This window comes from Ostrea edulis, chromosome 6 (assembly GCF_947568905.1).
Source record: "Ostrea edulis chromosome 6, xbOstEdul1.1, whole genome shotgun sequence".
In the NCBI taxonomy this organism is placed as follows: Eukaryota; Metazoa; Mollusca; class Bivalvia; order Ostreida; family Ostreidae; genus Ostrea; species Ostrea edulis.
In genome coordinates, this window is record NC_079169.1 from 6,377,236 (window position 1) to 6,393,971 (window position 16,736).

General features: G+C 36.0%; 1 protein-coding gene across 12 annotated transcripts in view; it reads left to right on the plus strand.

The window, feature by feature from the left end:
* The window catches only part of LOC125683714 (protein argonaute-2-like), a 45,702-nt gene that overhangs the window by 17,127 nt on the left and 11,839 nt on the right, over nucleotides 1-16,736 (plus strand). For 6 of the 12 annotated variants that reach the window (XM_056141406.1, XM_056141410.1, XM_056141404.1 and 3 more), the window contains 17 exons: nucleotides 1,935-2,151; nucleotides 3,361-3,481; nucleotides 5,123-5,304; nucleotides 5,769-5,905; nucleotides 6,425-6,559; nucleotides 6,741-6,828; nucleotides 7,561-7,644; nucleotides 7,890-7,953; nucleotides 9,294-9,365; nucleotides 9,456-9,503; nucleotides 9,597-9,749; nucleotides 9,838-9,971; nucleotides 14,163-14,347; nucleotides 15,016-15,175; nucleotides 15,319-15,409; nucleotides 15,778-15,972; nucleotides 16,430-16,666. In XM_056141406.1, the coding sequence (XP_055997381.1) occupies nucleotides 1,935-2,151; nucleotides 3,361-3,481; nucleotides 5,123-5,304; nucleotides 5,769-5,905; nucleotides 6,425-6,559; nucleotides 6,741-6,828; nucleotides 7,561-7,644; nucleotides 7,890-7,953; nucleotides 9,294-9,365; nucleotides 9,456-9,503; nucleotides 9,597-9,749; nucleotides 9,838-9,971; nucleotides 14,163-14,347; nucleotides 15,016-15,175; nucleotides 15,319-15,409; nucleotides 15,778-15,972; nucleotides 16,430-16,666 (2,303 nt within the window). The remainder of the gene's footprint in view (nucleotides 1-1,934; nucleotides 2,152-3,360; nucleotides 3,482-5,122; nucleotides 5,305-5,768; nucleotides 5,906-6,424; nucleotides 6,560-6,740; nucleotides 6,829-7,560; nucleotides 7,645-7,889; nucleotides 7,954-9,293; nucleotides 9,366-9,455; nucleotides 9,504-9,596; nucleotides 9,750-9,837; nucleotides 9,972-14,162; nucleotides 14,348-15,015; nucleotides 15,176-15,318; nucleotides 15,410-15,777; nucleotides 15,973-16,429; nucleotides 16,667-16,736) is intronic. The other 6 variants (XM_056141412.1, XM_056141409.1, XM_048925147.2 and 3 more) reach the window with 1 other exon arrangement.

Consider the following 16,736-nt stretch of genomic DNA (forward strand, 5'->3'; position numbering starts at 1 on the left):
GAGACCTCAGTTTTTGTGGTCTCATCATGCCCCATTTAGTCGCCTTTTACAACAAGCAAGGGGTACTGAGGACCTATTCTAACCCAGATCCCCGTGGGGGTTGTTGTTACTGAGGACCTATTCTAACCCGGATCCCCATGGGGGGTTACTGAGGACCTATTCTAACCCGGATCCCCGTGGGGGGGGGGGGGGGGGGGGGTTACTGAGGACCTATTCTAACCCGGATCCCGGGGGGGGGGGGGGGGGGGGGGGGGTTGTTGTTACTGAGGACCTATTCTAACCCGGATCCCCATGGGGGGGGGGGGGGGTACTGAGGACCTATTCTAACCCGGATCCCCACAGGACTACAAGAGTGGAGATTTAACAAAGAACTTCCTGGTATGCCGTAGAGTGGATTCAAATTTTTTCAGGTCATGTCCCCAAGGGTAGGGTAGGGCCACATTAGTGGATCAAAGTTTTGCCTGCTCATATATAGGAATAGCTTTTTGACAAGGTGGAGAGTGAAGTTTGTAAAAATGACCCCTGGGGTTAGGATGGGGCCACAATAGGGGATCAGAGTTTTGCATGTGAAGGGAACCAAAGTAAATTGCACAAAGCATCCTTAGATGAAATTTGTTTATATGAAAGGCCATACCCATCGACAAGGGCATATGATATTTGATGAATTTGTATTCAAGTTTAATAATTTTGATAATAATGAATTTTTTAGTTGTTATCTTTGAAATTTTTTTTTTCTGAACCAAGGTGCAGCTTGTATAATGATAGTTTTGCTCAAGCTTGTTTATTGCTAGGAACTTCTGCGCATGCAGGTGAGCGATGTGGCCCTCGGCCTCTTGTTCTTCTTTTTTTTTAAAAACATGTTGTTATAGAGCTGCACCTAAAGTTGGGAGCCCTGTAGTGATCAGCTTGTGTTTGTTTCTGGACTTTTTTGGACTATCTCTGCAGATGTTGAATAGATTTATACATGTCAAGTTACATCAATGTGTTACAGATCAAGGTTTAGGTTACAGATATAGTTTGAGTATGGACTTTCTTGACCTATTTTTGAAAGAGTTATGGACCTTGAACCTAGCAAATTAATGACACAAAGTGGAGCCCTTTTGTGATGCTTGCCATCACAATGATATCTAATTATCATTAATTGACTCCACAAATGAAAGTTCTGTTTTTAGTATGCCAGATTTTTAAGCCCCCAGCCAAATATTGAAGATTGTTGGATCATTTTGTCTTTAGATACATGTATATGTCTGTTGGCAACTTATTTAATCTTAATCATAACTCTATAGTTGGAAGTTGAAAGGTCAAGGTTAAAGGTATGTTAGTTAAGGTCAAGATCAAGATTTGTCATGATATTGCATGTACTTGGCCATGGTTGGGCATTGTGCATTGCAGACATTTTGTTTCTGAATAAGCAGGATTGTGCAAAACATTTTGATTTTTTTGCTAATTTTAGAGAGAGAGAAATTCTTGAAAGGCGTTGTGAGTCAGATCACTTTTCATAAACTGTCAGCTGTAGCAATCTGGAACTAGACATGAGACCTTTTCAGTGGTGTAGGGAACAGGGGTGTATTGATTGCTCACTTCTCATCCTGGCGGCGCCTTACAGTCTCTAAATGCTCATTTTTTAAAAGTGAAATTAATTACATTTTTGAAATTGAAATTAAATGTTTTGTGATAATTATCATTAATGCATTTCAATTCAAGTAAAAAGAATTTGACCGTATACTTAGTTCTTACAGTAAATACAAATGAAAACATGTTTGTTTACAATGAGACTGTTATCTCTGCTCACCGTAGCACTGTTAAAATGCTCATCTTCCCCTGCAGGGTGTTGCATTGCAACTGTCAAAAACCTGCTTTCCTTGTATTTCAGAAAAGGGTAGCTCCCTCCCAAAAAGCTAAATTAACCCTTCGAGATTGTTTTCTTTGTACAGCACCACCCCACCCTGCTGACCAGCCACCCCCAACCCCAATACCACCATCCAATGGAAATGCAGGAGAATTTGTCTGTCCCCTCAGGCCAGACCATGGACGGGAGGGAAAGCCTATTGCTCTCCGAGCAAATCATTTCCATGTCAACATCCCTAAGGGGTTCATCCACCACTACAACATTGCAATTGTACCTGAGAAATGTCCCAGGAGGGTCAACAGGTAAGTCAACAATCAACGGGATTGTATGCTTCTCGCTGTACGAATCTCACCTGATGGGAATATTAGGAATATGGTTTTATGCGTGTTCATGGAGGGAGGGAGACATAATTATGTATTTAAACCTGCGGCGTATCTCTGATGTAAAGGTCAATAAGGACCACACAACCCCGCTGTGATCTTTTATTTTGTATTTGACATTGTATCTATTGATCATTTGTCTGGCAGCATTATATTTTTCAGTCTGTACTATTTTTAGGATCAGGGATTTTTTTAGGGTCTGTAGGGGGCCGAAATACGCCCCATTCCCAATGTTAAAAAGCAGGTATTTTTCCCAATTTTTGCTTTGGAATTCCCAAACAATGAAAACAAATCAAGCAGGATAGCCTAATCATTCATAAATCTTCTTCGCAGGCCCACAAATTACAATTTTTGCTTCAAAATTGTTAAGTAAACCTAATTTTTTGGTCTCTGATTATTTGAATCAATGAGGTAAGCTTTGACCAAATTGAAAGTCAGAAGGAGCCCAATTATACCTTAAAGTACTCTGGATTGGTTTTTCCCCATTTCTTTTTATGAAACTTTTTTCCCAATTTCAAGCAAATGTCGTTATTTTTCCCAATTGGGAAGGCCCAGGCCCTTGAAATCAAGACCTTTAAAAAAAAAAACGAGGACTAGAATGAAATTTTGTATGGTTAATGTTGTTTTAGAGGTATGGGATTCGAATTGCCAAAATATTAGAAATTTTAGGCTATAATGTCACAGATATATGGGGCAACAATTTCTATTGTATTATTAATTTGCAGTTCAAGAGCTTGAAAACAAAAACATTCATCTGAATGACATGTAGTCATGAATACACAATGTCATTTGCATTTTTGTCACGAAAAATTAAGAGAAAAAGTATGTGAAATAGATGGAATTCATTTTTTTTTTTAAAAAAGATCCCCCCCCCCCTTTTGAAGTTTAAATCTCTTTTTGCATTTGTGACTTGACTGTTTTCACATAGTATTGAATTTTCATTAATAAAAAACTTGATTAGATAGAATGTGGTTTAAGTCATTAGTTTGACTTTGAAGGTCATGGGGTATCACAAGTTTATCAAAAAAAAATCTGCCTGCACTGTGGTTTGAAGATTTTTTGGTATCACATGTTAATTATCAGACAATTTTGCTTCCGCAGTTGTTTCTATATCTACCTCTTTTTATTCAGAGAGATAGTAGAGACAATGGTGAATGCCTACACACCCAGAATTTTCTCAGGACAAAAGCCTGTTTTTGATGGCAGAGAGAAAATGTACAGCCGGGAACCACTCCCGTTTGGCAAAGACAAGGTAAGATTCATGGCAGAAATTGTTAACAGCCATGGACATTTTGAGTGGTCACTATATGTTTCATTGCTGTAATGTTGCTGGAAAAATAGAAGCAGTACTGTCAATAGGCAGGATATAGCTAGCAATGCAAATTACATTATGTGTCATTAGCAGTATAAAGTTACATTATGTGTCATTAAAAGTGTAAATTACATAATGTGTCATTAGCAGTGTAAAGTTACATTATGTGTCATTAGCAGTGTAAAGTTACATTGTGTGTCATTAGCAGTGTAAAGTTACATTGTGTGTCATTAGCAGTGTAAAGTTACTTTGTGTGTCCTTAACAGTGTAAAGTTACATTGTGTGTCACTAGCAGTGTAAAGTTACATTGTGTGTCATTAGCAGTGTAAAGTTACATTGTGTGTCATTAGCAGTGTAAAGTTACATTGTGTGTCATTAACAATGTAAAGTTACATTATGTGTCATACCAGTGTAAATTACATTGTGTACCAGTAACAGTGTAAAGTTACATTATGTGTCATTAGCAGTGTAAAGTTACATTGTGTGTCATTAGCAGTGTAAATTACATTATGTGTCATTAGCAGTGTAAAGTTACATTGTGTGTCATTAGCAGTGTAAAGTTACTTTGTGTGTCATTAACAGTGTAAAGTTACATTATGTGCCATTAGCAGTGTAAAGTTACATTATGTGTCATTAACAGTGTAAATTACATTATGTGTCATTAACAGTGTAAAGTTACATTATGTGTCATTAGCAGTGTAAAGTTACATTGTGTGTCATTAACAGTGTAAATTACATTATGTGTCATTAGCAGTGTAAAGTTACATTGTGTGTCATTAGCAGTGTAAATTACATTATGTATCATTAACAGTGTAAATTACATTATGTGTCATTAGCAGCGTAAAGTTACATTATTTGTCATTAACAGTGTAAATTACATTGTGTGCCATTAACAGTGTAAATTACATTGTTTGTCATTAACAGTGTAAATTACATTGTGTGTCATTAGCAGTGTAAATTTACATTATGTGTCATTAACAGTGTAAAGTTACATTATGTGTCATTAGCAGTGTAACGTTACATTATGTGCCATTAGCATTGTAAATTACATTGTGTGTCATTAACAGTGTAAATTACATTGTGTGTCATTAACAGTGTAAAGTTACATTATGTGTCATTAGCAGTGTAAATTACATTATGTGTCATTAACAGTGTAAAGTTACATTATGTGTCATTAGCAGTGTAACGTTACATTATGTGCCATTAGCATTGTAAATTACATTGTGTGTCATTAACAGTGTAAATTACATTGTGTGTCATTAACAGTGTAAAGTTACATTATGTGTCATTAGCAGTGTAAATTACATTATGTGTCATTAGCAATGTAAATTACTTTATGTGTCATTAGCAGTGTAAATTACATTATGTGTCATTAGCAGTGTAAATTACATTATGTGTCATCACTTGGTTTCCAGGAGTTCTGATAATTAAGTTTTCCAAGCAGGTCTGAGGAATGTGGGAAACAAACATTAAAAGTACTATGAAATCAAGTTCAACTTTAGTAATCATCATATATATAACAAATTGTTCCTTCTGTACTGTGGTATGTTGTGGCTGTAATGAAGTTTTACTGACCCTTAGGTGGAACTTGAGGTCACTCTGCCAGGAGAGGGGCGTGACCGCGTGTTCAAGGTTGCCATTAAGTGGGTATCACAGATAAGTCTGTACGCCCTGGAGGAGGCCTTAGAGGGACGCGCACGGAGAATCCCCGAGTGTGCGGTGGAAGCCCTCGATGTCATCATGAGACACCTACCCAGCATGATGTAAGGAAGAATATTTCAAGAAAAGGAAATAATAGAATTATAGTGGTCCTTTCACATTGCACAGATATGGTATTTTGGGACATATATCATAGTTAATTGGCACCCACATCCATATGGGGACTCTCCAGGATATGTCAAAGTTATACATCAATCATGTAAAATTAGAAATGATATCTTAGAGATTTGGTTAATATCCGTGATCTGTGGAAATTAATTGGCACCCCTAATCATTTGAACTACAAATGAGATTTTAAAAAAATATCTGATATGTCCAATACAATAATTGTTAATGTTGCACTTTTCTTATCATTGTTCCATGTACAATATTTACAGTGTGAATATTGGAAGTTGACATATTTCTTCTTTGTGAAACACGGGTACTGGACAATGTTATCCTTGATGTGTGAGTTTTTTTGATGTGTCTGTAAGTTACTGGTTCATGCCTATGATTTTCTTCTCTACAGGTACACCCCTGTTGGGCGGTCCTTTTTCTCACCCCCAGAGGACTATGACTACCCACTAGGAGGGGGTCGGGAGGTCTGGTTTGGCTTCCATCAGAGTGTTCGTCCCTCCCACTGGAAAATGATGCTGAATATTGATGGTAGGTTTGGCATTTCCAAACCTTGTTCTACTTCAATAATTAAATTGAACAACTATTTTAATGTACATATATTTTGAAAAAAGCATTGGTGTACATTTGAAAAATAAATTTCATTTTTTGTAATACACGAGGGGATGAACTACAAGGTGTACGCCATCATACTAAATAAAACATGTTAGTGCTACATTAAAAATATGCTGGCGTGAAGTGTTGCAGTTCATATACCCTTATGTATTTTCTAAAAAATTAAATTCTATTTGTTATATTTACATTCTACTTTCATTTCTGTCTGAATTCCCAGCTGTTGAAATAAACGTCTATATTTAACAAGATTCGTACGTGCATTGTTTACAGCTGCCGTGTGTTCATGAGGAATGACTTATCATTACAATTTAAAAAAGGCATAAACATTTGAAATGTAAATATGTTGCATTTCATATTGTGGGTCAGATTTTGTTTTACAGCCTAGAATGGAATTTTGTAATATTTACTGAGAAAGCATGATAACTTTTATTTCAGTGTCAGCGACAGCTTTTTATAAAGCCCAGCCAGTCATAGACTTCATGTGTGAGATTTTGGAGCTGAAGGATGCCAACGAACAGAGGCGACCTCTGACAGATTCACAAAGAGTTAAATTCACCAAGGAAATTAGAAGTACGAATTTATTGACCATTTCTTAGTATCGGTAAAAAAATCTTACAACAAATAGATTAAATGAGTTATACCTTGTACCTGTACATATTGTAGGTACATGCTATTAAAGATAAACATCTTATTACTTAAGGTAAATGAGAGCAAGTTTATATGGAACATTTTGGACTGTTTGTGTTCACAGATTTGAAGGTAGAGATCACACACTGTGGAACCATGAGGAGAAAATACCGTGTGTGTAATGTTACCCGCCGTCCTGCTCAAACTCAGTCGTGAGTACTGCTACATAGAAATCATGAATTCAGTCTAAGTCTCAGGCCTGCGTAAAGTCAAACTCAGTCGTGAGTACTGCTACAATAGAAATAATGAATTCAGTCTTCAGTCTCAGGCCTGCGTACAGTCAACCTACACAAACTCTGTTATAAGTGCTACGTATACTTGACATAAATGAATACTATGACTGGCAACAAACTCAATTATGAGTAGTAATTTGGTTATGAGTAGTAATTTGGTTATGAGTAGTAATTAGGTTATGAGTAGTAATTTGCTTCTAGGTATATTATGCCATGAGGTCCACTCAGTCTCAGACAGAAGTACGATCTTGCTCAGTTAATTGATATATACAATTACCTGATAGATACAAGTACCTGATAAATACAATTACCTTGCAAAAATTGAATAATAAGCACACTGCTTGATGAAACATGCAAGTACAATCTCAGTCCCAGATATGAAATCATATGTTTCTTTCTCTATTTGAATCATTTGAGTAATTCTGGTCTGATCATGATTATAAATGCTTACTTCAACACACTCTAGAAAAAAACTAGGTTGAAAACATCTTCCCTGTAACAAAGGAGAATATAATCTGATTATGATATGAACAGCATGTACATGTATCTGTGATACACAGAATGATGTCTTCAGTGCAGTTAATGGTTTCATATACGTAGTGCTGTATCACCTCTTTTCAGGATTAACATACTTTTGAACATTTACTTCAGATTTCCGCTCCAGCTCGACTCGGGACAGACGGTTGATTGTACGGTAGCCAGGTACTTTCTGGAGCGGTACAAGATGAAATTGCTGTGAGTGTGCATCTTTTTTCTTCTTTTTTTTTGGACAGACCTATTTTGCTTTCAACTATATATACTGTCATTATGACTCCATAACATACAGCTGTTAATGTGCAAGGCAAAGTACAAATAGGGTATATTTATTTTGAGTCTAAATGAATTAAGCTCTGTTGAGAATTTTACCGGACTTTCAACATTCTATATCTGTATGCCGGAGTTTGAGAAGTTTTACACGATTTACGTTTTTGTTTCTGCAGGCATCCCCACTTGCCATGTCTACAAGTTGGACAAGAACATAAGCACACATATCTTCCTTTAGAGGTCGGTTTACTCATCTCACATCACTGACGATTTTTATGCCCCCAAGATCGAAGATCGGGGAGCATATTGTTTTTGTCCTGTCTGTCATTCTGTCTGAAACTTTAACCTTGCTAATAACTTTTGAACAATAAGTGATAGAGCTTTGATATTTCACATGACTATTCCTTGTGACAAGACCTTTCCGTGGGTACCAACATTTTTTACACCTTGACCTTGGAGTTTGACCTACTTTTTGAAAACTTTAACTTTGCAAATAACTTTTGAACAGTAAGTGATAAAGCTTTGATATTTCACATGAATATTCCTTGTGACAAGACCTTTTCGTGGGTACCAACATTTTTGACCCTGTGACATTGACAATGGAGTTTGACCTATTTTTTGAAAACTTTAACCTTGCCAATAACTTTTGAACAGTAAGTGATAGAGCTTTGATATTTTACATGAGTATTCCTTGTGACAAGACCTTTCTCTGGGTACCAACATTTTTGACCCTGTCACCTTGACCTTGGAATTTGACCTACTTTTTGAAAACTTTAACCTTGCTAATAACTTTTGAACAGTAAGAGATAGAGCTTTGATATTTCACATGAGTATTCCTTGTTACAAGACCTTTCCGTTGGTATTGAACCTTTTGACCTTGATATTTGACCTTGACATTTGACATACTTTTAATTTTTTTTTTTACATTGGTCATAACTTCTAAATGGTAAATATTAGAGCTTTCATATTGTACATGAGCATTTCTTTTGACAAGATCTTTCTACTGGTACCAAGATATGTGACCTTGGCCATCTTCGGAATTGGCCATTATCGGGGGCATTTGTGTTTCACAAACACATCTTGTTTTTATTAATTCATTTTATTTGTTGACTTTGATATTAGGAGAAACTTAATCAATTTCTTTAAAGGGGTACATTTTACCATGTAAAATTACAAGACAAAAAATTAAATGCATAAAACATGAAAACTCCTATATTAATTAAGTCCAGTTTCTTTGTTTACTGAACAAGAATTGCATTCTTATGAGATGAATGTATTAAAGATCAAACAGAGACTGAAGCATGTACATTATGACACTATGTTTCTCCTTTGTTGTGTACGGTATGACACTATGTTTCTCCTTTGTTGTGTACGGTATGACACTTTGTTGTGTACATTATGACACTATGTTTCTCCTTTGTTGTGTACGGTATGACACTTTGTTGTGTACATTATGACACTATGTTTCTCCTTTGTTGTGTACAGTATGACACTATGTCTCTCCTTTGTTGTGTACAGTATGACACTATGTTTCTCCTTTGTTGTGTACAGTATGACACTATGTTTCTCCTTTGTTGTAGGTTTGTAATGTTGTTGGAGGTCAAAGATGTATAAAGAAATTGACAGATCTTCAAACATCCACCATGATCAGGGTAAGTAACTCTTGTCAAAACGAAGACTTATAGTTGTGATTGTAATGACCTTGCTGTGATTCACAATGTTATTCTGTAATTTGTTGACAGGCAACAGCAAAGAATGCTCCTGACAGAGAAAAAGAAATCAATAATTTGGTAGGTGAAGGAATGGATAAGAAAAAAAGCATTGCATTTTATATCTATAATGATTAGTGTTACTGAAGTACTGAAGCTGACATATAACTGTAGGTTAAAAAAGCAAATTACAATGCTGATCCCCACCTGAGGACGTTCGGAATCACGGTCAACCCCCAAATGATGGACCTACACGGTCGCGTTCTGTCTCATCCCAAGCTACAATATGGAGGCGCGGTTAGTGCAGGACGGGAGTCTGATAAAGAGGCTAGCAACGATTATATAAATGTTAATTATCGGTATACAGGGCTATAAAGGTCAAAATGATGACATACACGGAAACTTTACATTTCAGACTAAAGCCCAAGCTCTGCCAAACCAGGGGGTATGGGATATGAGGGGGAAGCAGTTCTACTTCGGGATTGAGGTGCGAGTGTGGGCCATTGCATGCTTTGCCCCTCAGAGGAGTGTTAGGGAAGATGCACTGAGGTAAGACATCACGGTTTGATCCCAGTTGTATTTTGTTCAATCCAGAGTGAAAACATAGAATTGTTCTATATTCATTTCTGCATTTATAGTTACTGCACAAGTACATGTAGAAAAGGGTCAATAGCTTCAGAATTTTCTAAATTTCATTGTAATGGAAAACTAGCAATGGACTGAAGTAAAGGTGTGTCAGATACCTCGTCAGTTCACCCTGAACATTCACCCTGTACATTCACCTTGAACATGAATCAGGGAGTGTCCAGTACAGACTGAATTCATCCTACACCTATACCTTCATACAACCTACATATACATCTACCTGTTTATAAATCAACCTTCATACAACCTTCATATACATGTACCTGTTTATAAATCAACCTTCATACAACCTTCATATACATGTACCTGTTTATAAATCAACCTTCATACAACCTTCATATACATGTACCTGTTTATAAATCAGAGCATATAAATACATAGCGAATTCAACCTGCATATACATGTACCTGTTTATAAATCAGAGCATATAAATACATAGTGAATTCAACCTTCATACAACCTTCATATACATATACCGTTTATAAATCAGAGCATATAAATACATAGTGAATTCAACCTTCATACAACCTTCATATACATATACCTGTTTATAAATCAGAGCATATAAATACATAGTGAATTCAACCTTCATACACATGTACCTGTTTATAAATCAGAGCATATAAATACATAGTGAATTCAACCTTCATACAACCTTCATATACATGTACCTGTTTATAAATCAGAGCATATAAATACATAGTGAATTCAACCTTCATACAACCTTCATATACATGTACCTGTTTATAAATCAGAGCATATAAATACATAATGAATTCAACCTTCATATACATGTACCTGTTTATAAATCAGAGCATATAAATACATAATGAATTCAACCTTCATATACATATACCTGTTTATAAATCAGAGCATATAAATACATAATGAATTCAACCTTCATACACATGTACCTGTTTATAAATCAGAGCATATAAATACATAGCGAATTCAACCTGCATATACATGTACCTGTTTATAAATCAGAGCATATAAATACATAGTGAATTCAACCTTCATACAACCTTCATATACATATACCGTTTATAAATCAGAGCATATAAATACATAGTGAATTCAACCTTCATACAACCTTCATATACATGTACCTGTTTATAAATCAGAGCATATAAATACTTAGTGAATTCAACCTTCATACAACCTTCATATACATATACCTGTTTATAAATCAGAGCATATAAATACATAGTGAATTCAACCTTCATACAACCTTCATATACATATACCTGTTTATAAATCAGAGCATATAAATACATAGTGAATTCAACCTTCATACACATGTACCTGTTTATAAATCAGAGCATATAAATACATAGTGAATTCAACCTTCATATACATGTACCTGTTTATAAATCAGAGCATATAAATACATAGTGAATTCAACCTTCATATACATGTACCTGTTTATAAATCAGAGCATATAAATACATAATGAATTCAACCTTCATATACATATACCTGTTTATAAATCAGAGCATATAAATACATAATGAATTCAACCTTCATACACATGTACCTGTTTATAAATCAGAGCATATAAATACATAGTGAATTCAACCTTCATACAACCTTCATATACATGTACCTGTTTATAAATCAGAGCATATAAATACATAGTGAATTCAACCTTCATACAACCTTCATATACATGTACCTGTTTATAAATCAGAGCATATAAATACATAGTGAATTCAACCTTCATACAACCTTCATATACATATACCTGTTTATAAATCAGAGCATATAAATACATAGTGAATTCAACCTTCATACAACCTTCATATACATGTACCTGTTTATAAATCAGAGCATATAAATACATAGTGAATTCAACCTTCATACACATGTACCTGTTTATAAATCAGAGCATATAAATACATAGTGAATTCAACCTTCATACAACCTTCATATACATGTACCTGTTTATAAATCAGAGCATATAAATACATAGTGAATTCAACCTTCATACAACCTTCATATACATGTACCTGTTTATAAATCAGAGCATATAAATACATAGTGAATTCAACCTGCATACGAGGGCTGTTTGATATGTAATGTGTATTGTATGATATCTCAAAAGCATTCGACTCAAATAGTGAAACGAACATTGCATGTATTCTCTGCGGTTTGAAATACATAATTTGAATCTGAGTCCATTTTTGAAATGTGTCACGGTACGCTGATTTAGATAGAGCTCTGAGGCACTGACTTATGGCTGAGCCAAGTGCTTGTCAGGACTTGTAACAACGACCAGATAAGAACTTTTTAAGTTTTGGAAAAAGTTGCATGGGGCTAGATCTGGAGAGTATGGTGGATGTGGCAAGACGGTAATCTTCTCCGACTTCAAAAATTGCTTCACAAGCTCAGATGTATGTAATGGAGCATTATCATGGAGTAGACGAACATGCCTAATTCCTGACACAGGGCATCGTTTATGATAATATTTCTGGAGCTTTGTACTCATACCCGTTTTTGGTCATCTGTCAATATATGCAGTATCCATCTGGAAGAGATCTTTCGTACTTTCAAAATACGCTTCAAAATGAAATGCACCTGCGATAGCGATATGCCAACAGCTTTGGCAATATCACGAATCGTGTATCTGCCATCACTTTCAATTATTTCCCTGACTTTTGAGACATTTGCCTTGCCTGTTACAGTCATGTCAGCCAGATTTTGCTGCATATTTGACGGACTCTGTGCCTGTCAGAAATTTCTTTCTCCACCTACGAACTGTCTCATAAGATACCTTATCAGACCCATAAACTTCCCCCAATTCAGTAAAAATCTGCATTACTGAATGACTCGAGTTTTGTGCGAATTTTTATATAAGCTCTAATTTCTACAATATTCTCAACCCGTTTCCCAACCATTATGTGCTCCCTTTGCTTGACAGACATCAAACTTGGTACACTGGTACATCTTCAGGAGAAGATGACCCCTATTGATTTTGAGGTCACATGGTCAAGGGTCAAACCGGACATAGGAATATAATGTCCGCTCAATATCTTGAGAACCCTTTGCTTGACAGACATCAAACTTAGTACACTGGTATATCTACAGTAGAAAATGACTCCTATTGATTTTGAGGTCACATGTTTAAAGGTCAAGGGTCAAACTGGACATTGGAATATACTGTCTGCTCAATATCATGAGAACCCTTTGCTTGACAGACATCAAACTTAGTACAGTGGTGTATATTCAGGAAAAGATGACTCCTATTGATTTTGAGGTCACATGGTCAAGGGTCATACTGGACATAGTAATATACTGTCCACTCAATATCTTGATAACCCTTTTGCTTGACAGACATCAAACTAAATACACTGGTACATCTTCAGGAGAAGATGACCCATATTGATTTTGAGGTCAAAAGTCAATTGTTTGAACTGGACATAGTAATATATTGTCTCCTATATTTTAAGAATTATTTGCTTGATTGACACCAAACTTAGTACACTGGTACAGCATAAGGAGTAGATGACCCCTATTGATTTTTAGGTCACATGGTCAATTCACTCTTGACATAGGAAGATATTGTCTGCTCAAGATTTTGAATTGATGATACTACTATCAATTAAATGATGTGTGTGTATAACCCTTTTCAATTTTGCACCCTGGGGGGCATAATCTCTTGTTACAACAGTGGTCAACGACTGGCTTTATTGAAATGACTATAAGTGTAAAACTATGTAGAGCTGAAGGCTCGTGTTTATACCGTTGGAAAGGTATTGAATAGAGCTATTCAAGAGTATCATCATCCACGAAATCGTGCAAAGTGTTATCGCGCTGTGGTACAATACACATTACATATTGAACAGCCCTCGTATACATGTATATAGATCAGAACATAATACAATGCATAGTGAATTCACCTCATGTATTTATACATATGTTATCAGCTTTAATCATGTTAATAGTCTTACAGAAAAGTTTAATAATATTTTGAATATATTTGAATTGAATGCAAATTGTCCAGAAACTGAAAGAATTAAGATTTCACACTCTAGAAGATTGTACTGTACATGTGGTATGTGACAGATTCATCACCATTTCTCCTTTGTTTAACAGAAATTTTACCCAGCAGTTACAGAAAATTTCTACAGATGCAGGAATGCCCATTTTGGGCCAGCCCTGTTTCTGCAAATATGCCACTGGGCCAGACCAAGTGGAACCAATGTTTCGTTACCTGAAGAACACATATGCTGGGCTACAGCTCATTGTGGTGGTTCTACCAGGCAGAACACCAGTTTACGGTAAGTCAGAATCCTGTTTTAAAACAAGCCGTTATTGCAGTATGTGTTCTTATTTTACCTTATTTAGAATTTGGTACAATTGGAGCTGATGCACTAATTGGCATAATCATGTATGTATGATATAAATGAATAGATTATAACCAGCCATAAAGTTGCAGTCTTGCTTCACCACTGAAGGTGCCAAGATATGAATCCTGCAATAATAGTAACAGTATTTTCCCTGTTTATTACTCATTGTCTTAAAATAATTGAGGAAATGCATATTTAACCGATATCGTTATACATGTACGTTATGCAGACAGCCTGTAGTTTATGTGGAAAAAGTACTCCATAGTTATAGACGATCTAGACAAATCTGACTTGTGTTTGTAGCTGAGATTAAGTTATAGACGATCTAGACAAATCTGACTTGTGTTTGTGGCTGAGGTTAAGTTATAGACGATCTAGACAAATCTGACTTGTGTTTGTAGCTGAGATTAAGTTATAGACGATCTAGACAAATCTGACTTGTGTTTGTAGCTGAGGTTAAGTTATAGACGATCTAGACAAATCTGACTTGTGTTTGTAGCTGAGGTTAAGTTATAGACGATCTAGACAAAATCTGACTTGTGTTTGTAGCTGAGGTTAAGTTATATACGATCTAGACAAAATCTGACTTGTGTTTGTAGCTGAGGTTAAGCGAGTAGGAGACATCTTGTTTGGCTTAGCTACACAGTGCGTGCAGTCCAAAAATGTAAACAAAACGTCTCCCCAGACGCTCTCCAACCTCTGCCTGAAAATTAACGTCAAGTTAGGCGGCATCAACAATATCCTACTGCCAAGTTCCAGGTACACCTCATGTAGATAGATCAAATATGTGAATATTTATACAAGTGTAAATCAAATAAAACAAAAGAGTGTAACCCAGTAAGGGAATTGCTTGCTGTGTCATTATGAATGTGAGATTGATATATGATTTATTTGTCATGTAGACCCCTGGTGTTTCGAGAACCAGTGATTTTCCTCGGAGCAGACGTGACTCATCCCCCTGCTGGAGACACAAGCAAACCTTCCATAGCAGCTGTAAGTCAAAGTCGTGGACAGTTAACTCAAAAAGTCTACTTTGCATTTAAGTACTGTAGGTCACTTAATTTCACGAGGCATTATTTTCGCATGGATACGATGACATATTTACTTACAAGACAAAACTTTTGCGAATCATTATTCATAGCTTAAGTTTTCTATATGTAAGAGTTTATTCGTGAGAGATAAATTTTCGCAAAATTATGTGTAAATAATGTTCTCGCGAATATAATGTGATTTAAAGTAGTGAATGGAGTCAAAGACTAGGATAGTGAGAGATGTTTCTAAATTATCATTGGGTGAATTACCTCTGCTTTTGTGTAAGATAGATATAAATTGTTTGTGAAATATCAGTGTGTTTATTGTAGGTGGTAGGTAGTATGGATGCCCACCCCAGTCGTTACTCTGCAACTGTCAGGGTCCAGGAACACCGTAAGGAGGTGATCGAGGAGTTCTGCTCAATGGTCCGTGAACTTCTCATCTCCTTCTACAAGTCCACACAATTCAAGCCAACCCGCATCATCATTTACAGGGATGGCGTCAGCGAAGGGCAGTTTCAAAAGGTAGAGGTGATTCACTTCCGTGTAGTTCATTGAAGGACTGTATTAAAATGTATTTCATTTTATATCCATTTAACAAAAAGAATGTGAACAGCTGTACGCAGATATATAGGGGAAATCCTGTAAATTCCTAAATAAAAACTGTACGTGGATATATAGCGGAAATACTGTAAATTCCTAAATATATGCAAGTAATTTATAATCATGTAATTTCATGACAAGCATCGCGAATTAAAATTACTCGGTTTTTATTTTTATATTGTTAATAATACATGCGAAGGCTCTTGATCAACAGAGCACTTGTGAAGTTAAGTTCTTGTGATTTGGCGTATATGAGTCATTTTGTGATATTAAGTTCTCGCGTAAAATAAGGAATCTACAGTAGTCCTTGTCTCAGTATAAAACTTCCATTCTTTGATATCACCTGAAATGTTCCTTGATATCTCCCCTTGACTGCCAGGTACTTGCACATGAGCTGAGAGCAGTAAGGGAGGCTTGTATGAAGCTGGAGATAGGTTACCAGCCCGGGATAACCTTCATTGCTGTCCAGAAACGGCACCACACCAGACTCTTTTGTGCCGATAGGAAGGACCAGATAGGGCGCAGTGGGAACATCCCAGCAGGAACCACAGTGGATGTTGGGATCACACACCCCACAGAATTCGACTTTTACCTATGCAGTCACGCTGGAATACAGGTACATTTTGATTAAGATTTTTGAGTGCATGAAATGTAGAAAATTGATAGGCATTCTTGAGCAGAGTGCT